The 21,501-nt window shown below is 37.8% G+C and overlaps 4 protein-coding genes across 4 annotated transcripts; 1 reads left to right on the top strand and 3 right to left on the bottom strand.

Annotated features, from left to right (window-relative positions):
* Positions 1–225: 225 nt before the first annotated feature.
* Positions 226–3,627, bottom strand: LOC114523123 (serine/threonine-protein kinase Nek1-like). The gene is made up of 16 exons (XM_028543971.1): positions 3,455–3,627; positions 3,080–3,148; positions 2,857–2,944; positions 2,713–2,763; positions 2,519–2,554; positions 2,346–2,404; positions 2,182–2,234; positions 1,971–2,098; positions 1,686–1,787; positions 1,524–1,603; positions 1,352–1,441; positions 990–1,281; positions 786–837; positions 640–703; positions 477–569; positions 226–410 (listed from the first exon to the last, which is right to left on the bottom strand). The coding sequence occupies exons 1-16, from the start codon at positions 3,535–3,537 to the stop codon at positions 314–316; spliced, it is 1,437 nt and encodes a 478-aa protein (XP_028399772.1). The 5' UTR covers positions 3,538–3,627; the 3' UTR covers positions 226–313.
* A 233-nt stretch (positions 3,628–3,860) lies between these two features.
* Positions 3,861–6,983, top strand: LOC114523098 (E3 ubiquitin-protein ligase RING2-like). Its single transcript, XM_028543937.1, has 14 exons — positions 3,861–4,018; positions 4,435–4,580; positions 4,668–4,717; positions 4,839–4,926; positions 5,008–5,043; positions 5,166–5,270; positions 5,404–5,437; positions 5,516–5,638; positions 5,838–5,890; positions 5,976–6,072; positions 6,299–6,355; positions 6,435–6,499; positions 6,604–6,645; positions 6,760–6,983. The coding sequence occupies exons 1-14, from the start codon at positions 3,970–3,972 to the stop codon at positions 6,817–6,819; spliced, it is 1,005 nt and encodes a 334-aa protein (XP_028399738.1). The 5' UTR covers positions 3,861–3,969; the 3' UTR covers positions 6,820–6,983.
* Positions 6,984–7,476: 493 nt separating this feature from the next.
* LOC114523260 lies at positions 7,477–12,338 on the bottom strand. The gene is made up of 7 exons (XM_028544126.1): positions 12,312–12,338; positions 12,136–12,218; positions 11,616–11,690; positions 11,384–11,485; positions 10,977–11,228; positions 10,512–10,860; positions 7,477–10,077 (listed from the first exon to the last, which is right to left on the bottom strand). Exons 1-7 carry the CDS (start codon positions 12,336–12,338, stop codon positions 7,477–7,479), a joined length of 3,489 nt encoding a protein of 1,162 aa, XP_028399927.1.
* On the bottom strand, positions 12,258–21,250 carry LOC114523079 (LIM domain and actin-binding protein 1-like). Its single transcript, XM_028543909.1, has 8 exons — positions 21,034–21,250; positions 18,853–19,160; positions 18,110–18,448; positions 17,885–18,027; positions 16,865–17,416; positions 13,841–14,013; positions 13,491–13,671; positions 12,258–13,232 (listed from the first exon to the last, which is right to left on the bottom strand). Exons 1-8 carry the CDS (start codon positions 21,192–21,194, stop codon positions 13,074–13,076), a joined length of 2,016 nt encoding a protein of 671 aa, XP_028399710.1. The 5' UTR covers positions 21,195–21,250; the 3' UTR covers positions 12,258–13,073.
* Positions 21,251–21,501: the final 251 nt, after the last annotated feature.

The following is a 21,501-nucleotide window of genomic DNA, read 5'->3' as shown; positions in this document are numbered from 1 at the left end:
TTCTGTAGTGCGCAAGTTATTATATCAAAATTTGGAACTATACATTTTCGAAACACTTTACACAACTTCGTATGTACAAATATTATGTTGAAAAGTACAAACTATATTATAAACTATATACTATATTTACATTAAACTACAAAAATTACAGTTATTACATATTTATATTATTTTCCCTGCGGCAATCTCCATAAAAAAGAAATACATACAGAACTAGTAGTGTATATTCTACATATAGTTATGGGTCTTCTTTCTGCCAGATCTGAACTTTTGTTAGTGACTTAGTGAAATAAATTAGATTTGATTAATGAAATTAATTATCAGGACAGGATTTATCAAGCATGAATAGTTCATTAACAAGAAAGCAACTCTCCATGCGATCTGAATCACTTATCTTTTCAAATTCTTGCCTGGAAAAAATAGTATTTAATATTTATGATAATCATTTGGTTAAGGTGATGATGACACTTGCTTACCCTGGATGGTCTTCAATGTTTGTTATTCCTTTATTCTGACAAAATTCTTTTACTTTGTAGAATCCTTTTTCTCCAAGAACATTAATACATTCTCTGTTTGATGAAGAAGAAACAGTTCATTGAAATGAACAAGAGTGAATCATAAAAAAAGACTTTGGCTTACTCTTTTATCAAGTCTCGACAAGATGACGCTGGCCTCTGATTGTCTTCCACTGTCTCTTCAAGAACTAAGGGAAGTTACAATAAAAAATATACAACTATACAGATGACTTGCAAATATTGGGAAATGGTTTGTTATAATACACGCACCTTCAATATCTTGAGCTGCTTTTGCTGAGGCGAGAATATCTTGCAATGATGACTATAAATGACAATAAATAATAATATCGTATATTTTATTCATCATTATGCCACATTATTCTATCATTCTTATTATCATTGATGATTACTATTACCATCGGCGATCAATACCATCCGTTAACATGATTATCCGTGATTACTCTAAGGACATACCTCACAGTCAGAATCTTGCTCGAACTCATCATCTGAGTAACTCTCAACATTCACACCAACTTTACCAAAGCTCGTGACACCAGACTTGGCCGCTATTGGTTCTTTCAAAGACTCTTCTCCATCCACTTCGTCAAAATCATCGGAATACTCCGCATTGTCGTCGGAAGAAGATGCCTCAAAGTCATCGGGATATTCAGAAAAACTTGGTTCTCCCTCGGGGCAAGGGGATTTAGACAATCTTGCTGAACATGCCTGACCGTTGGGTGATTTAGAGCGAGTGTCTTCAATAGGTCTAAACAACAAAGATTGGAACTTGTTGTCTTAGTAACATAAGGATCGAATATGGTAGTTATAAACCATACCGTAACTGTTGTTCTTTTAAAGTCTTCTTTCCCTCAATAAAAAATGCCAGATGATCTTTTACAAAAGGTATATTCAGTATTGCACCAGCGCTATATAGTGATGATACAAAACTAATGTTGACAAAATGTTCCAAAGCAGTGGCTTTAAAATAAAAATAATATTGTCTCATACCTTGGTCTGTCCTCCGGATTCTTTGACATAATTTGAGATATAAGATTTGTAATATCTTGACTGTACACTGAGGGTATTGGCTAAACACAACAGAGATTATGATCATTTAGTTTCATGCATGCTGTTAGTGGTTCTGTAAATCTCATTCTTAATCTTTCTTACCTCCACATTCCCGCTCACAATTTTGTAAAACAGGCTGACGATGTTCCCAGCACTAAACGCTGGCCGTAAAGAACATAGCTCATACAACAAACAGCCAAGGGCCTGTATAACAAAGGAAAACAGGATATGTGCTTAAATCTGACTGTAAATAATAAGTTCATCAACTCAATCTAGACAGCTCTCCTTCGTGAGTGACTATATGATTATATACTTGTAACACAATTTAATCATAATACTGGGCATCAGAAATAGATGAAATTTGGCAGTAGTTTGATACAAACTCACCCAGATATCAGCTTTGGATGTATAAGGTACGTCTTGGCATAATTCTGGACTGAGGTAACAGGGTGTACCACAACATGTTTCTGCCATGTCTAAAGTGTTCTCCATAACTTTGGCTATTCCAAAATCACCTGGAATAAGTTGGAAAAAACACGTTTACACATAACAGAACATAAAACTTGTATACCTAGAGAAATCTCAAAAAAATACAAACCTATTTTGATGAGACCTCGTTTTGTTAAAAAGATATTCTGTGTCTTCAAGTCCCTAGGGTATGAAAAGAAGCTGACCTTATTCAACACAGTAAGTAGAGTGTTCTTATTTGTAAGTATGTCCGTACTTGCCCATGCAGTAATAGCAATGATCGATGTATGTTACCTGTGTAAAATTTTGTTTGCATGGATATGCTGTACTGCCATTGTCACTTGAACAAACCACTGTGTTATAAAGCAAAACAGTTAATTTAGTTAGAGCTAACAGATGCATTACTGAAATGCTATGTACATGAATTATCAAATAAAGCTGAATGTTCCAGAAAATTGCTCATTCACCTGCATAAGTTGGTCTTCTTTTATATTCACATTTTTCTAAAACAGGATGAAAATCATCTAATATTTCCATTATTTCAACTTGCATATACTCAGTCTGGCAATTAAGTTTGCATGCATGCCAGCTAGAGTAAAGATTTTTAAAACATAAAGCATATCATATACCAAAATTGTATCAACTGATTGATTAAACCAACCTCTTTCATTTCAAAAATCTTGTCCTGCAAATTTCCGCCATCACAGTAATCCTAAAAAATCATGACAAATAATTAAAACTCTAAAAATTGTTTTACAAAACATACAAAAATGCAGCGTATATTAGGTTTAAAATAATGCGTTACCTGAACAATATATAAATGTTCTTCAAGATCATCAAAAAAGAAATTGTTACATGTGACGATATGTGGATGTTTCAACTTTGACAGAATCCTAGAAGATTTATCAAAAAGCTGTGCAGTAATTATGAAGATTTTAATTTAAATGACATATACAATCATGACAGACATATATGTAAGAAAAATCATAAGGGTTATTTTTAAAGCCAGATGGTTGCAAGTCCTTTACCTTGCTTCTTTGAGAACAGATTCTCTCGTGTTGGATTTATTCAAAATGATTTGTTTCAATGCATACTGCCTAAAATATAAATAGGGTTGCCAGTGAGCCAGGTGTATAAATATGTTGCAAATTTCATATAAAATGTAACAAAAATTTGTTGCTGTATATTGCAATGAAATCAGGCAAATATCCTTTATATTTAACATTAAAAACATAAATAAAACATAATCAAGCACAGCATACTGTAACCTACGTGTAGTACAAGTACAAATATCTACTTTGGTTGTATTTGAATACAATACTACAACTGTTTATACACCACTGAATGACTGCATGAGAATGCTGAATGCACAGAGTCTATCTGCAAAATTCCATTAAATTTACCTCTGATCTTTCTTGCTTCGCACTAAAAACACTTTTCCCGAGCCACCTCTTCCAATAGTACTGACTATATCATAATTTTCCATCAATTTAACACTTTATTTGCGTAGAGAAAACGACATTACAATGATTACATCTTTAACGTTGTGTTTACGTTTACACAAAATATTACATCAAGTATCCGCATCGCAGCTCAGTTACTAAACTCTAATAAAATAATCTGTTAAAAATCGCTTTAATTCCTTTAAATTTCCCCCAAAAACCAGAGAAAAGCATTTAAAATGGTTAGGAAGATGTATTTCCTACGAAAATGAATAAAATATCAACAAAAGTATTTGGACAAATTTTTCAACCAAACGATTTTTTTCGGCCGTGTTAATTTAGGCCTGAGCACTAGTCTGCAATTTTGCAAAATTTCGTTTTTGTTGTTCTGAAAAAAGCTTTGGAAAAAGCACAGAAAATAGTGACGATTGCTAAGGTTTCAGCTTTACTGGTTTATTTTATAAAAAAGAAAGACTATGGCTTCGCAAACAAGCAGTCAACAGCTCGTTCAGCCCAAATCCTGGGGTAGGTTCGAAAGCGATCTTTGAATTGTGTTTTTCCTATTACTGTAATACTGGGATCTCTTGGAAAATACTTAGAAATTGATCATGTTTGGCCTGCTTGAGTTTCCTGTTTTAAGATTTCTTGAAAATATAACTATGATAAAGCTAGATCTGATATGATTTAATTACATCATAGTGATAGCTAATATTTTAGTAATTAGTATATATGTCTTTTTGATACAAAAAGTATGTTCATTTTATAGTATGCTGACAGTTTGTGGGTTGGAAAAACTGGCAGCTTGCACTGTCTCCTTTCTCAACCTGTAAGCTTCCATTAGGGGCTAATACATCTTACAATAACATGAATGAATATACTGCCATGCAGTCAATGTGTCAATATGAGACCATAAGACTCGTTAAATGGGAATTTATGTTCAGATTTAAGCCTGTATGAGCTGCATAGAACCCCACAGGAGGCAATCACTGATGACACAGAAATCACAATTTCTCCCAGAAGCCTCCACAGTGAGCTCATGTGTCCGATCTGTTTGGATATGTTGAAAAACACAATGACGACGAAAGAGGCAAGTTAAACAATGCACTGTTTGTTATTATCAAACAACCTTGCACCTATTGACCTGCTTAACCAGAGATATAATCCATCAATTTAGTGTCTGCACAGGTTTTGTCAGGATTGCATTATAACAGCACTTAGAAGTGGGTAAGAATTTAATCCAACTGATCTTTGTTATTTTCCTTGGTATCCTAATGCCTAAAGGCATGAATCGTTCGTAATTATACCATGCATAGTTATATACAAGTGAATCAAATGCTTCTTCTAGGAACAAAGAGTGTCCAACATGCCGCAAAAAGCTGGTTTCAAAAAGATCTCTAAGACCTGACCCAAATTTTGATGCTTTGATTGCCAAGGTTTGTTGCTTCATGGTTAGATGGTATCTCAATGCAGTTTAGCCAGTATCAACTGTGCAATTATTAATCTTCTTTTAATAGATCTACCCAGATCGTGAAGAATATGAGGCGCACCAGGTTGGAAATATTTCACTTCATTTCTCTCTGTATTGTGTTTTTAATTTCATCAGAATATAGAAGAAGTAATTGCGCTTCATTTGCACAACTTTCTATTCTGATTGCCTTGTTGTTTTACAAAGGAAAAAGTTCTTCAGAAGCTGAGCAAACATCATAACCAACAAGCATTAACAAGCAGCATTGAAGAAGGTCTGAAGCTGCAAGCGCTCAACAGAGCTCAAAGAGTGGTGAGTTTAATTAAATTTACTGGTTGTATATACTTCATTTGCAGTCAGAAATATCACAAGATGGTGGTCACAGCATTTGAAGATTTAAAGTTAAAACAATGTGCTAGAACTGATATATTTTGTACTGTTTCAGCGTAAGCTATCAAATGAGGAACAAACAGTGGCAGGTATGCTTTCAAAACAGACAACCTGACATCCTGCTGTCCATGCATTACCATCAATGATTGTGAATTATCTCCCTGTAGAAGCAGGTCAGACATCAGGGAATACACCCTCGCCTATTGCATCAACATCAAGAGAAAGCACACCTGGTCTCAATCCGAAAGTAAAAAGACAAAAAACGGGAGATGAATCTGATGAAGGCGAGAGTGAGTTGTTCAGTTTGTGTTGCAGAGGGCAACCAGAAGGCTGTGGTCTGAATTTTTACCATCCATTAACTTGCAATCACCCAGCGCTCACGAATGAAGCAGTTTTTCATATACAGCTAAAGTAAAATACCAACCTAGGGTCAATCCTGGTGGATTGTGACCGCGATCTTATATCTTACGTTTCTTTTATTCTTTTAAGATGTTGTGGAATCTGTCGCTCTGACTGATAACGAAGCGGGAGACACTAACAACGTAATGATTTGGCAACACTTTGTACCTAAGTTTTAACAAAATGATTAGACAAGTGATTAATGTAATTTTTCAATGATATTCTCAGGAAATTGAACTTGTTTTCAAACCTCACCCGAAGGATCATGACGCGGAGACCATACGAGAACAGACGAGATATATTAAAACAACCGCAATTGCAACTGGTACAGACTAAACTCTTATCTTATGATCGTTTCCAGTTATAAATAGAGTTATGCACGGTTAAGGATTGACATAACTGGATAAAAAAGCGATGATCCTTACTGGATTTCTAGAAAGAACAGTTGCAGAACCGATGGTTTATTAAAATGTATTCAATACCTGGACGTGTTGTTGTACTGTATCTGTTTTAAAGATATCTTCATGTATCTTTCGTATAACAATTTTTAGTTGATCATCTTTCAAGATATTTATCAATAAGACTGAACTTAAAATCCGGTGGAAAAGGTAAGTTTTTAGTTGTACTTTGCCAGCGCCGTGTTGTTGAGGTTACGATAGCAAGAATATCGTTGTTATCTTCTGATAGATGTGGAAGAAAACGAAGAACCAGCCTACACGATATTCATAGCAACAACACCTGGACAATTTACGGTAGGAATTATGAAATGAAGCTAAGAATCGTCTAAATAAGTTAATTTAGATTATTCTTACTGGAACTTCCAAGATTTTAAAACTTTCCTTTTGCTCTGATTTAGGAGCTCCCGGGTAGCATGAGTCTGGACAACGTCAATGAAAAGGTAATGGACCCTCATTCCAGTCAATCTCATTGCTCCTTCACTTGACTTTGACCAGTGAAAGAATTAGTTTAACTGATAATTCACATGACTGTCAATGGCTTTGTTTTTCTTTAGTACTGGAAAGTAAACAAACCACTGGAGATGTTTTACTCCAAGACAAAGTCTGGTTCGTGAAGACCACAATAAAGGATAGATAACGAAGGATTGCTTGTTGAAGAAATGCTTGACAATTAAAGTTAACAAACACCCAGGACATTGTGGGATTGTAGTCAATATGTATCACTGTCTGTCGCTTCTGTGTAAAATTCTAACATAACTTTGTAGTCACTACGTGTAAAAAGAATAGATTTTTTTTCAAACGTTGCCCAGTGTTGGAAGTATTCTACAATTAGCTGCCGTGGTTTGTGTCTGAACTACCTGAAAAAGATATCTCAAACGTGGTGGCCCAGTGTAGGTAGTATTCTACAATAAACTGTCGTGGTTTGTGTCTGAACTACCTGAGAAAGATATCTCAAACGTGGTGGCCCAGTGTAGGTAGTATTCTACAATAAACTGTCGTGGTTTGTGTCTGAACTACCGGAGAAAGATATCTCAAACGTGGTGGTCCAATGTAGGGTAGTATTCTAGAATAAATAAGCTGTCGTAGTTTGTGGCTGAACTACCTGAAAAAAATATCAATTTATTGGTCCAATAAAGAAAAGAAAAGAACAAGGCAAATCATTTAAAAATTTATTAGCGTATATAATGTACATTAAAATATAAATATTACAAGAAAATAAATAATTTGTGCATGCTTATTGCAATCATGTTCCATTCCAACAATCCTCAAAATCAGTGTTTAATGCCTGTGTCATCAATGCTAAGTGTTTTGAACATTTCAATCAATCTCCCAATATCGTCCATTGTTGTGCAGCTATCTTCTAAACTACAGTTGCTAACGCTTTCTGTTAAATCATCAACAATATCACTTCGACAGTCGTTGAGACTCGAATTACTGGAATCCAGGGATAATGCTGATGAATCCATCCTTAGTGTCATCCCATCATTTCCTTGATCTCCATCACTTGAGGTACTTAGTTGTTCATCCAGCTTAGATCTGTGTTCCCATACAGAGTTCGCCGAGCTCTTTGCACCTGCTGACGGCAGCTGTAGTCGAGCTGGTTGCAGTAAAAACGGCGTTGTTGGTACGACAACTTGAGTGGTCATCGTCATCGCTGGTAAACTCAGCCTACGTTCAACCCCTGCCATAGTTTGCTGTGATATTTCAAAGCAAGAGACAGTAGAGCGAGGTTGTGGTAATGAACTATCGCATACCATCAGTGGTGGTGACTGCACAATATCCTCCATGGAATGGTCATTAATATTCTGTCCCGATATTTCCTGTGAAGAACCACAGATGAATTGATGATTCTGCTGTACGTCAAACCGTTGACTGCCATTTCCACTGCAGGAATTAACATCTTCGGATTCCATTGGTGTTGGGCTTTGAACTACCATACCGAAGTTAAGTCCGGTTTGAAAACCACTCGCAAACACCGGAGGTGTATTTTGATTGTTTGTTTGGTTCGGGTGAAAATGAACGTTGTTTCGTCGACGGTGACCTTTTGTGAAAATAAACTTCCTGTGGCTACCATCTGAGTTGACCAACGTTGGGCGTTGAGTTTGCAGAGGATTGCCAAATATCTGGAATAAGTTGGTTTGGTTCAGGCCAGGCATTGGATGGTTGTCCTGTTGCGGTTGCACACGACCAAACGTTATCAGTTGAAAGCCCTGGGTAGCTTGGTTCAATATACGCCCAGGGAACCCATCAACCACAGGATTGCTGTGAAAAACAAAACCATTCTGAGCTTTATTGATACCAAAACTCTGCCTCGCTTGCTGGTCGCTTGTCGCAAACGAAAAACCAGTCGTCATAGGTCTTGTCTGTTCTTGAATGTTGCCAAATGCAAATGGTAATGTTTGACTGGACTCAGATAATTCCATGGCATCGTTCAACCCACTCTGAGTGTTCAGTGCCCCTGGGATTTGCTCAAATGCAAAATTGGACACGTTTCGAAGGCTACAGACGCTTGGATCAACATCCATGAACACATTCGAAGGGACTGTAATAGGACTTCCAATCTCCATCGTCTGTGACGAGCAAGACTGGACTGGCGAGGAAAAACAACTTGTTTCATCTTTACTATTCTCGCTGCTTGCATTTCGTCGTTTTTTGAGGATACAATGGTTGTCGATGGGAGTCAAACTTGCTGGTCGTTTGGAAGATTTGAGGCAGCTTTTCTCCTCAATTTTTACTTTGTCGACCTTCACGCACTCAATAGTGGTTAATGGTTTAACCACAAGGAGCTTCTCATTTTGAAAAACAGTTGTTTGTTTGTTGGGTTGCCCATAGCATGTAGATACTCCAACCCGATCAAAATGCTTTTTACTGGCCGTTGATAGTTCATCTTGAACAGTTGATATTTCTGTATGTGTTGTAACAGGAAAACGGTCGGCTTTTACCGCCACAGTCAGTGTGCAAGGCTTTGACGTATTAACCACAGACGTCGCTTCTGCAACACCTTGGAGCGTTGTTGGCTGAACCACTGATGTATCATCTCGAAAACCAGACTCGCTTGGTTTCTGCAAAGACAATGTCTCCGCCTGAGGAGAGCTGTGTACATCAGAAATCACTTCATCTTGTTTCACAGCGATCTCCAAGTCAACTGCCTTCTCGACTGTAGAAATATTGTCAGACGCGCTCGTTTCTTCCGACGTTTGCTCGGTTACAATCGGGATGTCGGTCAAAGCTGGTATCTCATCTGAGACGTGTTGGACTTTGGCAGGAATCGGTGGTTTGACAGAGCCGTTGATTTCATCATCCTCTGCAGACCGTTTCACGAAAGCACTGTTTTCTTTTAGTGGACTTTCATTTTCTCTTGTACCTTTTACAGAAATTTCTTCTCCCAAAGTGGCTGTTTGTCCCTCCAAATGGAGCTCCTGGACAAGGGGTTTAGCCACCAAGTTAAACTCAACAACCTTATCAACCTGGGCTGAAGGACTTGGTGTTTGTTGCGATGTGTCGATGTCTTCATCGAGGATTTTTATTTCTGAATCTGCAGGAGTCAGTGTTTTCTCATCGCGGGGTTTTGCTGGTACGGTTGGTGCGAGACTATCAGGAACTTGGTGAGACGTCTCGACACTTGGTTCTTCAACCAACGAAGGCTCTCCTGTGACAACAACGTGCTCAGACGTAACCAGTGATTTCTCATGTGATGCAACATCAACGAATTCTTCACAGCCAGTGATGGACAGTGATTTGTTTTGAGGAACAGTCGAGATTTCAGCGTTCACAGGAATGGACTTTGTCAACTTGAGGTCGACTGCTTTGCGTGGTTCGGTCAACTTTGCTTCAAGCTTTCTTTGATGCTCTTCTGGTCGTAACGCATTGACCTGTGGTTTTTAGAATTTCTCATTGAACACAAGCTATCATACCGTGCAGGGTTGGGTAACTCATATTGCTTCTCGCAACATTTGAACTGAATGTTTTTATGCAATGAGAGAACTTAACTTCCGAAGTAAATTCTAAAGTAAACTCAAAAATAAACCATTATGATCTATTAATTCTATCAGTGGCTATAGGTAAAATATACCAATCTTCTCAAACCCGCGCAACCATTCAAGTTTTTTGAATTAGATCGCGGTTTCGTATCATTAAACTCGTCTGCGCAATGAATTGCGAGTCTAACTGGAATAGAATGATAGAGTCTAAGTGGAATGGAATAATATATTTATAAGGCTATTTCTTGGAGGGAAGTGGTTTCATCCTGTGTCAATAAAGGTTTAAAGCTAAGAATATATTTGTCTTATTACTTAAATAAACAAACCTCCAGATCATTCTTTGGCTTCTTCTGGTCGTTCTTAATATCTGGACGGAGTGATTTTTCACTCAACGCTGAACGTTTTCCAAGCGTGGTGTGTTCAGCTTCTTTAGGAATATTCTGCTTTCCCAGTGGCCCTATTTCCTCACCATCCTTCTTCTTCAGACTTTCTGCTTTGGAAACAGAAGAACTGCGCCGAAGGTTCCACGAAAATCTGGGTATTTTGGACCTCGTGGATGCGGTGGCTGCGTCACGTGTGGACGACACATGACTACGAAGGATACGACTGGATGTTGCTGTATTCAAATTGTTTGCGGTGGATATTTTTGCCGCAGAACAGGAAACTGCTTTTGAGCTAAATGAAGTAAGGTAAACTGTCTGTTACCCAAATGGAATTGTTTCATTTATAGTTGTGTTCTTAGAGTACGGACAGTCTGTGTCGAGGATCAACAACAGATTTCATTATTTTACCTCAAAGTTTTTGAAACACCATGACTGCGGAGGACTCGAGTGGATGCCTGAGTGATGGTTGTTGATATCGGAGGTTTTACGCAACTGTGCGAGGTGATGCGGGCTAACGGGATCCGGGACTTTAATGCGGCAGGTACTGATGACTGGGATTTGATTGCCGAGGGTACCAGTGCTCGGGGATTTATTGCCGATGTTTGTGAAGTTGTGTTACCACTCTTAGTGGTTTCGCCTTTTCGTACGAATGGACGAGTTCTAAAATGCCAGAGAAAAATCAGCGTTGTTGATGATTTAAACGGACAAGCCCCATGTTAACGCACGGTGCATGAAGCAGTCAATTAAGTCTGCTGGGTTTGCGCACAGTATTTATATTTAACTAGCCCTTCAATCATGCCGGTCGAATTTTATACCTTTTAACGACTCGGTCGTTTGTACCAGGAATTACTTTCAAACAATCACGGTTGATGCGAATTGGATGCGAGGACGACGCACTGCGAGGATTTGATCGTAAGCTAGAATAACCAAGAGAAAATATTCAAAAGTTTAACTCAATCAGCCGTCCAGTAATCCGAAACGGATTGAAAGCAAAGACAAGGAAGAGAAAAGGCAATTCACGTAATCCATCAACGAAACTGCACTCACTTTCTCGCTTTTGAGTAATCTTGACGCTCAACTCTGCTGTCATTACCAGGCACCTGTAAGAACCAATGAATTAGTCTCGCAAGATATTTTAGGATAAACAATTTTCTAAATTACTCACCAGTTTTGGAATCCGTGAAATGCTTTTGACAGAAGCACTAGAGATATATTTATCTCTCCTGAAAAAGAAATTGAGTGAAATGACTGGGCTATTGATTTTTTCGCAGACGATGATAAATTTGAAGACGAAAATAAAACATAGGAAATCATTCGACGTAAACTTACATCTTGAATTATTCAATCCTGTTTTGATAAAAAATATTTGTATTTTGATGAATCCTCAAAAATAACTTTGCAATTTCTCAAGGATAAAAACTTTCGAAAATTTCGCGCACGAATGCTATAAAGAAATGTCACCATAGAGACGACGCAGTGATTATTGCGTCATGTAATTGGAATTTTGCGCGCGCGTCAGCTTTTGCGGCGAGAAAAAAGGAAACGACTTTTTTGGCGTGAAATTTACCGTCCGCTATTTATCTGCAATTTACTGCAAATCTGACTATAGTCTTCCAGCGAAACTACAAAACTTTTGGGATTTTTATTGGACTATATTGAGACATTTTACATAATTATATTCAATTCAGGCTCTTTTGCAAAATATAATTTACAACTGAAAATAGTTTTAATAAAATTCCTAACCATATAATCTATTTTTACATCACACATAATTTACAATTGAATATTACGAAAGAAATACGAACATCAATTATACCCTCAGTTTCTACTGTGTTGAAATGAATAAAGCAATTGATTAATCTAATTTTGAAATAAGTCGATACCGATTGTTGCGTTTTGTCCTGCGCATGAGTAGTTTTTAATCACAACTCACAACAAAGTATTGACCTGTGAAACACAGAAATTCTTTAACAACACCTGTGGTTACCACTATCAACTTCTCTTTTTAATTAAAAATTATTGTATACAAGCCACTTTTCCTTGTTCTAATACCAGAGAATCCTTGATAGTTCAAACCAATTTCTCGTATTTTAGAACGTAAAACTATACTCATGCAAGCTACAATGAAGAAAGAATACTTTCGATGTCATTTCTGATGTTAAAATTAAATACATGAAAAGAATGGATGAAATGTCATTGATGAAATATAATGGAAATATCATGAATAATTGAAACTCGAATGTGTTCGCAAGCGACAATAGCTTTGTTAAGGTGGCTGAATGATGTTCCCAGGTTCCCAGTTCTATACTAACATCTGTTGAAATATAAAATTGGCTAAACTAAACTAAGAAAGGTAAGTTTTGGTAAGTTATTTGTTGACAAAAAAGATACGCCTAACGCATACTGAAAGAATAGTACGTATTTCTTTTTTAAGAAACCTCATTGAGCCACCTCAAGTTCCGCTAAGCCAGGCTCGCGTGTTTCACGCTTGTTCCACGCGTGAAATTATGTCGTGATCCCGTCATCAAGAGCATCATCGCTAATAAAAGCATCCTCGTGACCGGCTGAGTCGTACCCATTAGTATGCTCTTCCGGGGGGTGATCGTAACCATTTTCATGAGGGGTGTCGTCGGCATCCACTTTGATATTCGCATTTGAGTCAACCTACAAAAATGAAAGCACATTTAGCTGAAGAACAATTAAAGCAAGAAATAAATCTGAGAGAAAAATCATCTGAGTATATAGTTCATCGATTTTCAGAACGATCTTAATCAGACAAACTATTAGGAAAATTTTAGGAATTATTTTTCCTCAGACTATTATTGCCATATAGATAACAATATTCTTAATTCTTATCATGACAATAGCGAAATAGTTCTTGTTAAGATAAGGCTGACGCAAATATTATGACAACAATCATACCTCATGATTTTCTTCAGATTTCTGATCTTCAGATGCATTTTCATTCTTCGTCTTTTCCTCCCAATGTTTTTTGTGTTGCTGCCGTCCAAATCCTTCATCATAATTCCCCTTCACTTTAAACAACTGCTTAAAATGAGGTTTGCAATATATCTGGCCTTGCAAGGCTGCGTAGTTGCCAAGCCTAAAAAGATCGATTATAGTTTCAAAGGAATGATCTCGTATATCTTGTTATAAGTGTAATGGCAGTCTTGTTCTGCTCAAAACACTAGGACTAGTTTTGTGTCGAGTTTTATGACTGGCTCTACTTAGGAATGAGCAGGAAACAAAGTTATTTTTGTTATTAGACCAACCTCAGAGTGGCTTTACATTCAGTGCACTTAAAGCACTTTTTATGGAACGACTTATCATCTGCAGTGATCATCTCCATAGGGTAGACAGTCTTGCTGCAAGCAGTGCATTTGTTGGTAGCAGGTGCTGTCTTGTTGAATTTTGCCGTGATATTTGCCGTACTTGCTTTTGGACGCTGCAAGGGGAAAAGTTGTTGATTAACAAGAGACGAAAGTAGCTTGTTCCAGTCAGTCAGTCAGTCAGTCAGTCAGTCAGTATGGACCGCATCAACGTTATCACGCAAGATATTGACATGAATTGTGAGTTTAGGAGATCCCTTAGGCCTTACCATTTTCTGAAAATACACGCTGCACACTAAAGCAAAACACTGAATTGAATTAAAAGTTAATGGCTGTTGTGACGTTTGCCAACCCAATGCCTTTTTTATGAAAACATGATGCAATCGCTGACGACTGTGTGTATGTTTTCAAAAGATTATAGAGAAAAAAAACTAGGGAAAAATGCTAAATTAGAAAGGGTCTCCTGTATACGTCGCAATAGATCAACGTTGTTAGATTAAACAGCTGTTCCGCCTTTATCAATGAACGAAGGGAACAGGATTTTATAAAAGCGACGCACAATTAATTGTCCAGTGAAGTTTAAACACAGCAGGCCATCGGATTCGCAATGCCACAGACATTGATCATTAAATGCTGTAATTCCGAGCTGAATACGAGATGAAACGACATCATCAATCTAACTACGAAATATTAATAGCACATACTGTAAACATTTTACGAACGAAGTTGTTTTCACCAGATACAACAACAATTTACACCAAAGACCAGATTATGAAGATCCTCGGGAAGATTTAGAAAGATTGCAAAATCGTCTTTTGATCATAGACAAAATCGTCTTTTGATAATTACAAAGCGTCAAACAGGTGGAGTATCCGTCAGAAAACAACAACCTACGCTTTTTGCTTGTGCAAATGAAGCTACGTGCGTGATTTATGACGGAAGGTCCGATGGAAGATTCCCCGACAGATTACATCTTCCTCAAGTATTGGTCAGGTCGAGAAACAAAGAATCATATACAAACATATGACAAACAAAACTCTTTGTTTCAAACAATGTAAGTGCATTATTGTCCCATTCACGAAGAACGACAAACGTTACAAAACCTGCAACCATTCAAACACAGGACCACAATTTCTAGTTTTTCCTCTATTTTAACTAAAACCAAGTTTTGCAACCATTTTGAACAGAATTCCGACGAAAATTCGACGACAGAATAATCTATGTAAGATTGATTCCTTTATGAAGAAGACCACGCAACCTTTAGACATAAATTAGTTCACAATTTTCTCAAAAGGTCATGAGACGCATTTAATATTGACATTTAATTAAGAAACTAAATATTTTTTCAACCGCATAATGGCATTACAAGCGGCATCGTACCTTAGTTATTAATTGGAAATGTAGAACGAAGAAAAACAAGTCTATAATTTAGAACACGAGACGCTTAGCGTGCAGAATGTATTTGTGTTAACAGCTGATCAATATTACGAACTCATCTGTCAAACTGAGTTGATGCATCATGCATATGCATTGTAATTCAATACTAGCTCTACTGTGCATGCAAAAATGATAAAGAGCGATATCTATCTTCAATATACACAACTGCCCTGCCGACATTGTTTTTAAGGATACACAAATTTAACCGGCGAGGAAAAAGTGAAAGAATTAGTATGTTCGAATATTAAAACCCCGCAAGGAAATACTTCGGTTTAGCGGGAGTAAAAATGTGAAACAGCGGTAGAATATTAGAAATATTGCAACAGGTTTTGTTTGTCTTCTGTAAATATTGCACCTTCAGAAACGACTAGAAAAAAGATTGTAATGAAGTCTAATCCAGCGTATCAGGAAACATAAAATCCGAGTAAAAACAGCACACCTTTAAAAATTGAAAAGCTGTGAAAATGCAGTAAACTGAGGTGAAAATGTTACAACAAAGTTGTCAAATGTAGCAAATTATCGACAAATTTTGTAATAATTGCAACGTTTTAATAAATATTTGTAGAGCACTAAACTATGCAAGATAAACTCAAAGCTAAAACAGCCGGGTTATTCCAAAACTTCGTTTAGGCTTTAGAGATAATTTCAGTCATGATGTAATTCGTGCTATTTGAATTTCTAATTGTCTACAACAGAATCGATTTGATGTATCAACAATTCATGCAATATGGATTAGCAAACCACATATCTTGAAATAAGTATTTCTAAATGGCTTCTGTAGATAAAAGCAATTGTTTCTGTATTTCCTCGTTTATACAAGATATATTGAACACAGTAAAATATTCCACATGCTGTTTCCGTATGACTGCTCTTAGACAAAACATCAGCAATCGCAAGAATTCGTAAGAGTTCAAAAATTTCTCGCACGTTAAACGATCTCGCTTTTTTACATACGCTCAACAGTTCGGCTTTAGTTAAGTCTTAAACGATCGAGGATTTCGACCTGCAGTTAGGTTAAAATGGCAGAGAGCATCGGCTATCTTGTACAAACGACATGGGGTTCTGTCGGCTTTGTTTATGTTTGGATTTTTTTGTTCAGCTTAAGCAGTAAGCGACATCACCTCAAGAGGAAATCATCTCGACCTATCATACAAACGACTTAAAGATCGGGGCACCCAAACATTTACGATTGAAATATCTAGCTTGGTATCTTGGCTCGAAATATCCCAATAAAATATGAATATTTCAAATTGTTTATATGTTTATATCATCAGCCAACACGAACCCCACAGAAGAAGGGCAAATAAAGGTATAGTTCGTTACAGCCTACAGCCTTTCGTAAAAAAATAATTGAATAACTTGACATTTCGTGAAAGTTTAATAGCTAACTGCCTAACTCATTATTCACACGTTACTTATAAAAACTTCAAGCGACGTGACATTATGATTAAAGATGGTATTGACAGGGAAAGCAAGCCTATACTGTAAGGAATATCGACAAAGAATATAGCACGTAGTCTTATAACTCACCAGAACGAAATTGCGCTTTACAACTTGCGTGTTTTGAGAGGGATTTTCGAAGCGGTTTCGTAACTCTTTGGCACTGCGACTCATCATGCTAGTTTCTGCTTCAACACTTCGAGTACTCGACGCTCGTCGTCTTCTCGTCTCTGGGTCAGTCGTGACACTGTCGTCGTCTTCTTCTGCAGTTGATGGTCGTCTGTGTGAAACTTCACCACTTTCAAACTTCTCCCGTACTCTGGAAGCGTAGCCGGCGCGCGAGTTTATACTGGGCTTCTTCGAATGGAAATGCGACTCTTCCGTTTGTTTGTTCCCCTCGAATCGTGCGCGCAGGTTACGGGCAGTGCCGGCCACTGGGCGAGCATTTCCGAGGTCCGCAGGTGGCGACGCAGATCGCTCATCCTCGCTGCCTGATAACATCTTCACGAGTTTGTTCCGAATTTCGGACGTTTTCACTGGCGATTTCGGGGCTTCATCACTCGAAGCCTCTGTGGTACTAGGCGACCTTACATCTTCCCTCTCATGATGTCCGTCCACATTATCAAAACTTTTTTCAATGTTCTAAAACGTAGTTTTAAATACCATCAGAATAATTACTTCCCATGAATTCGTGGGATGCGTCACACCGGAAAAGGATTTATTTTTCGAACGTGTAGGAAGTGTTTGACAATAAACTGTCGCTGTTGGTGTCTGAACTACCTGAGAAAGATATCTTAATAATGGTTTAGTTTAGTGTAGGTAGTATTCTACAATAAGCTGTCTTGGTTTGTGTCTGAACTACCTTAAAAAGATATCTCAAACGTGGTGGTCCAGTTTAGGTAATATTCTACAATAAGTTGTCTTGGTTTGTATCTGAACTACCTTAAAAAGATATCTCAAACGTGGTGGTCCAGTGTAGGTAGTATTCTACAATAAGCTGTCGTGGTTTGTGTCTGAACCACCTGAGAAAGATATCTTAAACTTGGTGGTCCAGTATAGGTAGTATTCTACAATGTTATGACTCCAACACAAGCCAGGACTCAAACTAACCTTAGCATTCATTCTCTCAACGCTGCTACAGGCTTCTTCATCAGTGGACGTGCTCTTTCTCAATTCCCCGCGTCGTTGACGATAATTAGTGTTCGGTTCAGGCCATTTACTGCGTCTTGCAGTCCTCGCGGTCTGCCTGGGAGCTAGAGCAGGACACGCAAGAAAGGTTAGTTCGCCTCTCAACCAGCGCAGTGTTAAACAAACCCCGTACAAACCCCGACATACCTTCCTCAACAGATGCTTGTCTTGCTCTCTCCTCAAACCTAGCACGTCGTGCAGAGGCTGTTCCTGATTTAGGAGTATTGAAATCGACTTCCTTTTCTAGTACTTTCTCCTCGGAAGACATCTTCTCAAGTTTTGCGCGTGTGTTGGCGGCTCGACCAGGTTTGAGGACAGGTGCATCTTCTTCTAGAACTTTAGGACTGTTCGTATGACCGTTCTTGGTTTCCTCAGCGTAATCCTCCAGCGCCTTCCTCCGAGCGGCTGCTGTACCCGATTCAACAACTTCAACGTCTTCAGTTTTGTTTGTTTTGCTTTCATCTTCAGACTCGCTGCGATATTTGCCTGCAGAAAAGCATATGGCTTCTAGAGTGACTTAAACAAACACTTTATGGCTGGGGCAGGAAACTTGACACAACTACAGCTGACAGGTGAAAGAAGTGCGAGCAGTGGACTGGTTGCGAGCGAGGCAGCATGATATGTTCACTGAACTCTGAAGCACTCGACATTTCACAGTCAAGGATAGGAAACGGATAAACCGAGAGCCCTGTATGGTTAAGAGCACTTAGCTCTTCACACTTTCTGCCTTAGAGGAAGTCAAATCACGAATTATACATGCCAAAGTTCGGTATTCTGAACTCCCCCCGAATGTAAGCCAGGGGAACGAGGCTCAGTGAAACTAATCATTATATAACTACTGATCAACTGACCGTATCATACAATATTACTGTTAAAGAACTAAAATTTACCCGATTTGAATTTTTCAGTAGTTGACATGACCGTTCCCGATTGTGCCATGGAATCATGACTTGTGTCCGTCTTCTGAAAATGCACATCATCAATTTCTCCGTTCTCAAACTTATTGGCTGTCGTTTTTGCCGTCCCCTCGCTAGGACCATCCTCCTCTTCGGTCAGTTTTCGACGGCGGCGTCTCTCACGTCGTCGTTCTGCGCGTCTTTCCTCATCGCTTTTTTGAGATTCAAACTTTGTTTTGAAGGATATTGTGTTGCCAGAATGTGGTAACTCGTCTTCCATGATCTTACCCGGTTGCTCATCGCTATTTATAACAAAAACAGATTAGTTGAATGTCTGGCTTCTGAAAATCAGATGTAAACATAGCAACAACCATCTTATTATTCCAGTAAGGTTAGATCCCAAAGAACAGCAAAGGGGGCAAGCAAAGTGAGAAACAGGATAGGTGATAATTAATAGGGAGGAGCTCTTGATATGGCCAAGTTTTAAATAAACAAGGATGAATATTACTAGGAGTTTTATAGAAGAAGCAGAAGGTACTGAATGCAGAGAAATAGGATTACAAGAGGGGGCTTAGTAGGAGAGTTAATGAAGAGGGATTAGAGCAGCTAAGCTGTAGTAAACAGGGTGAATTAAGGATAAAAAATGGGTGACTAAAGAGGATTATGAGAGAGTACGGTTGATAAGGAAGAGCCTAGAAGTTGATTTTGACTAGGGGGAGGCAAACTCAGTCATAGATGGGGTTCAATAGGGGGTGGAATTCAACGTTTTGCATATTTGCTAGACATGTTCTTAGACATTTAATATTGAATACAAGGAAATAATATAAACATGCAATTATGAGTATAGCGTGTATTATTATACAAATTCAATTATTTTCCAAAAACAACTTTATTTAGTATACATTGGACATTTGTCAAATATGTCATATGAAAGATATTTATGGTCAGATGTAAGATCGCTATCGAGCTATCACTAGACAATGAACTCAGGTTGCTAAGCAAGTTGACGTATATCGGATATCCGTCCTCATTTCAAGTTCACAAACACAAGGTCTGAGAAGGCATTAGCAAAATGCAAATAAACCCTGCAATCCATATTAAAATACATTGTCCAATTATGACAGATGAACTTTAAAATATTCATGAACCCTGGTCAATTGTTTGAAGTTCACATGCTAAAATTCCTTTATAATTTTCAACGCATCAAGTTAATAACGTGCCCATGGTTGACTCAACGAATATTTGCAAGTCAAATGCACAAAGAAATAACTATTGTTTAGAAGCCTTCCAATATCTAACTTGGCCAGAAATATAATGAAATTTGAAAAACATTGACTTCCTGTATAGTCCACGAACAACACGATATTTCATCTTAACTTAGGCAGATGTTAACTCGCCGCTCTGTGTTTACATATTTGTGTGGGCATATTTTGGGTTTCAAGCCCTTACGTGTTGAAACCATTATTTGCAGAATAGTATCTTACAAAAATCGACCTTTCGACCTAAAACTCAAAAGAAACGAGGATTATTTTTTCAATTCTGGCTCAAAAGAGACCATTGTACGAGGACAAATCGATCAGAAATCGATCAGGAACAGAGTACAGACGAACGATGAAATGCAATATCAGCTTTGTTACCTAATATACCCAGCTCTTCATAGAACTGTCAATAGTTATTAATACCGAATTGCATTAAACTAGATTGTAAAAGCGATAAGTTTCGTTCTAACACTACATCAATATTCTTCTCATCGTCTATCATCGTGGAGGCAAGGTTCAACAAGCATATTTCGATCGTTGATCAAATATAAACTATGCAGGTTTCAAACAATAAAGATCGATCTTCAGGACCCTGAAATTCTGAAGGATCCAGGTTTATTTGCGATATATCTCATCATACAACAAACAACGCACAGTTTATCGTTTTATCTATCTCTATATTTAATCTTGACCCTATATCACGGTAATAAACTTAAGCAATATACATAAGTCTTTACAGTAATATTATGTAAGTAATGCACGTAGACCGGTGTATAAAATTGCCCAAAATAGTGAAGTATGCAGGAAAAATACGAGTAAAATACTGTCGAACATCCTTGCATTTAAACCCCCACGTCATTAATAAGCTTTCTATTTGAAAGTTAGAACAATTGGAACCTTTAATTTGCAACTTTACCTGGCCGAAGCATGTTCGTTGGCACTCTGATTGTCATTCGATGGCCCCGATATATCATCTAATGTTTGGCTATTTTCGACGTTTGACGTTTCCTCATTGTCGGAATTATATTCTCGTATCTCATCGCCTCTATCAAAACGATTCTCTTCGTCGCTAGACATAGTTTAGAGTTAAAAAAATAAGGAGAAAAATCCCGACTATACACTCTGACAACGGGGCAAATTTTGAGGAATTTTACAGGAAGTATTTAGTATTTAGGCAGGACAAGCTTTTTTTGCGAACCGGAAGTCAAGAAATAACCCTTCGACCAATCACGTCACAGATCAGTGTCGTTATTTTGACCTTATTTGGTCAAACAAGGAAATCGTATAAATTGCGCATTGCACGCAAAGGCATTGTACCCCGGAGAAGAGCCAGCATTGTCTTGTACAATTTAATTGAATATTACTATAATTTTATAAATCAGAT

This window comes from Dendronephthya gigantea, unplaced genomic scaffold (assembly GCF_004324835.1).
Source record: "Dendronephthya gigantea isolate DGI-Jeju-01 unplaced genomic scaffold, DenGig_1.0 000026F, whole genome shotgun sequence".
NCBI classification, from domain to species: Eukaryota; Metazoa; Cnidaria; class Anthozoa; order Malacalcyonacea; family Nephtheidae; genus Dendronephthya; species Dendronephthya gigantea.
This window is presented reverse-complemented; position numbering and strand designations above follow the sequence as displayed.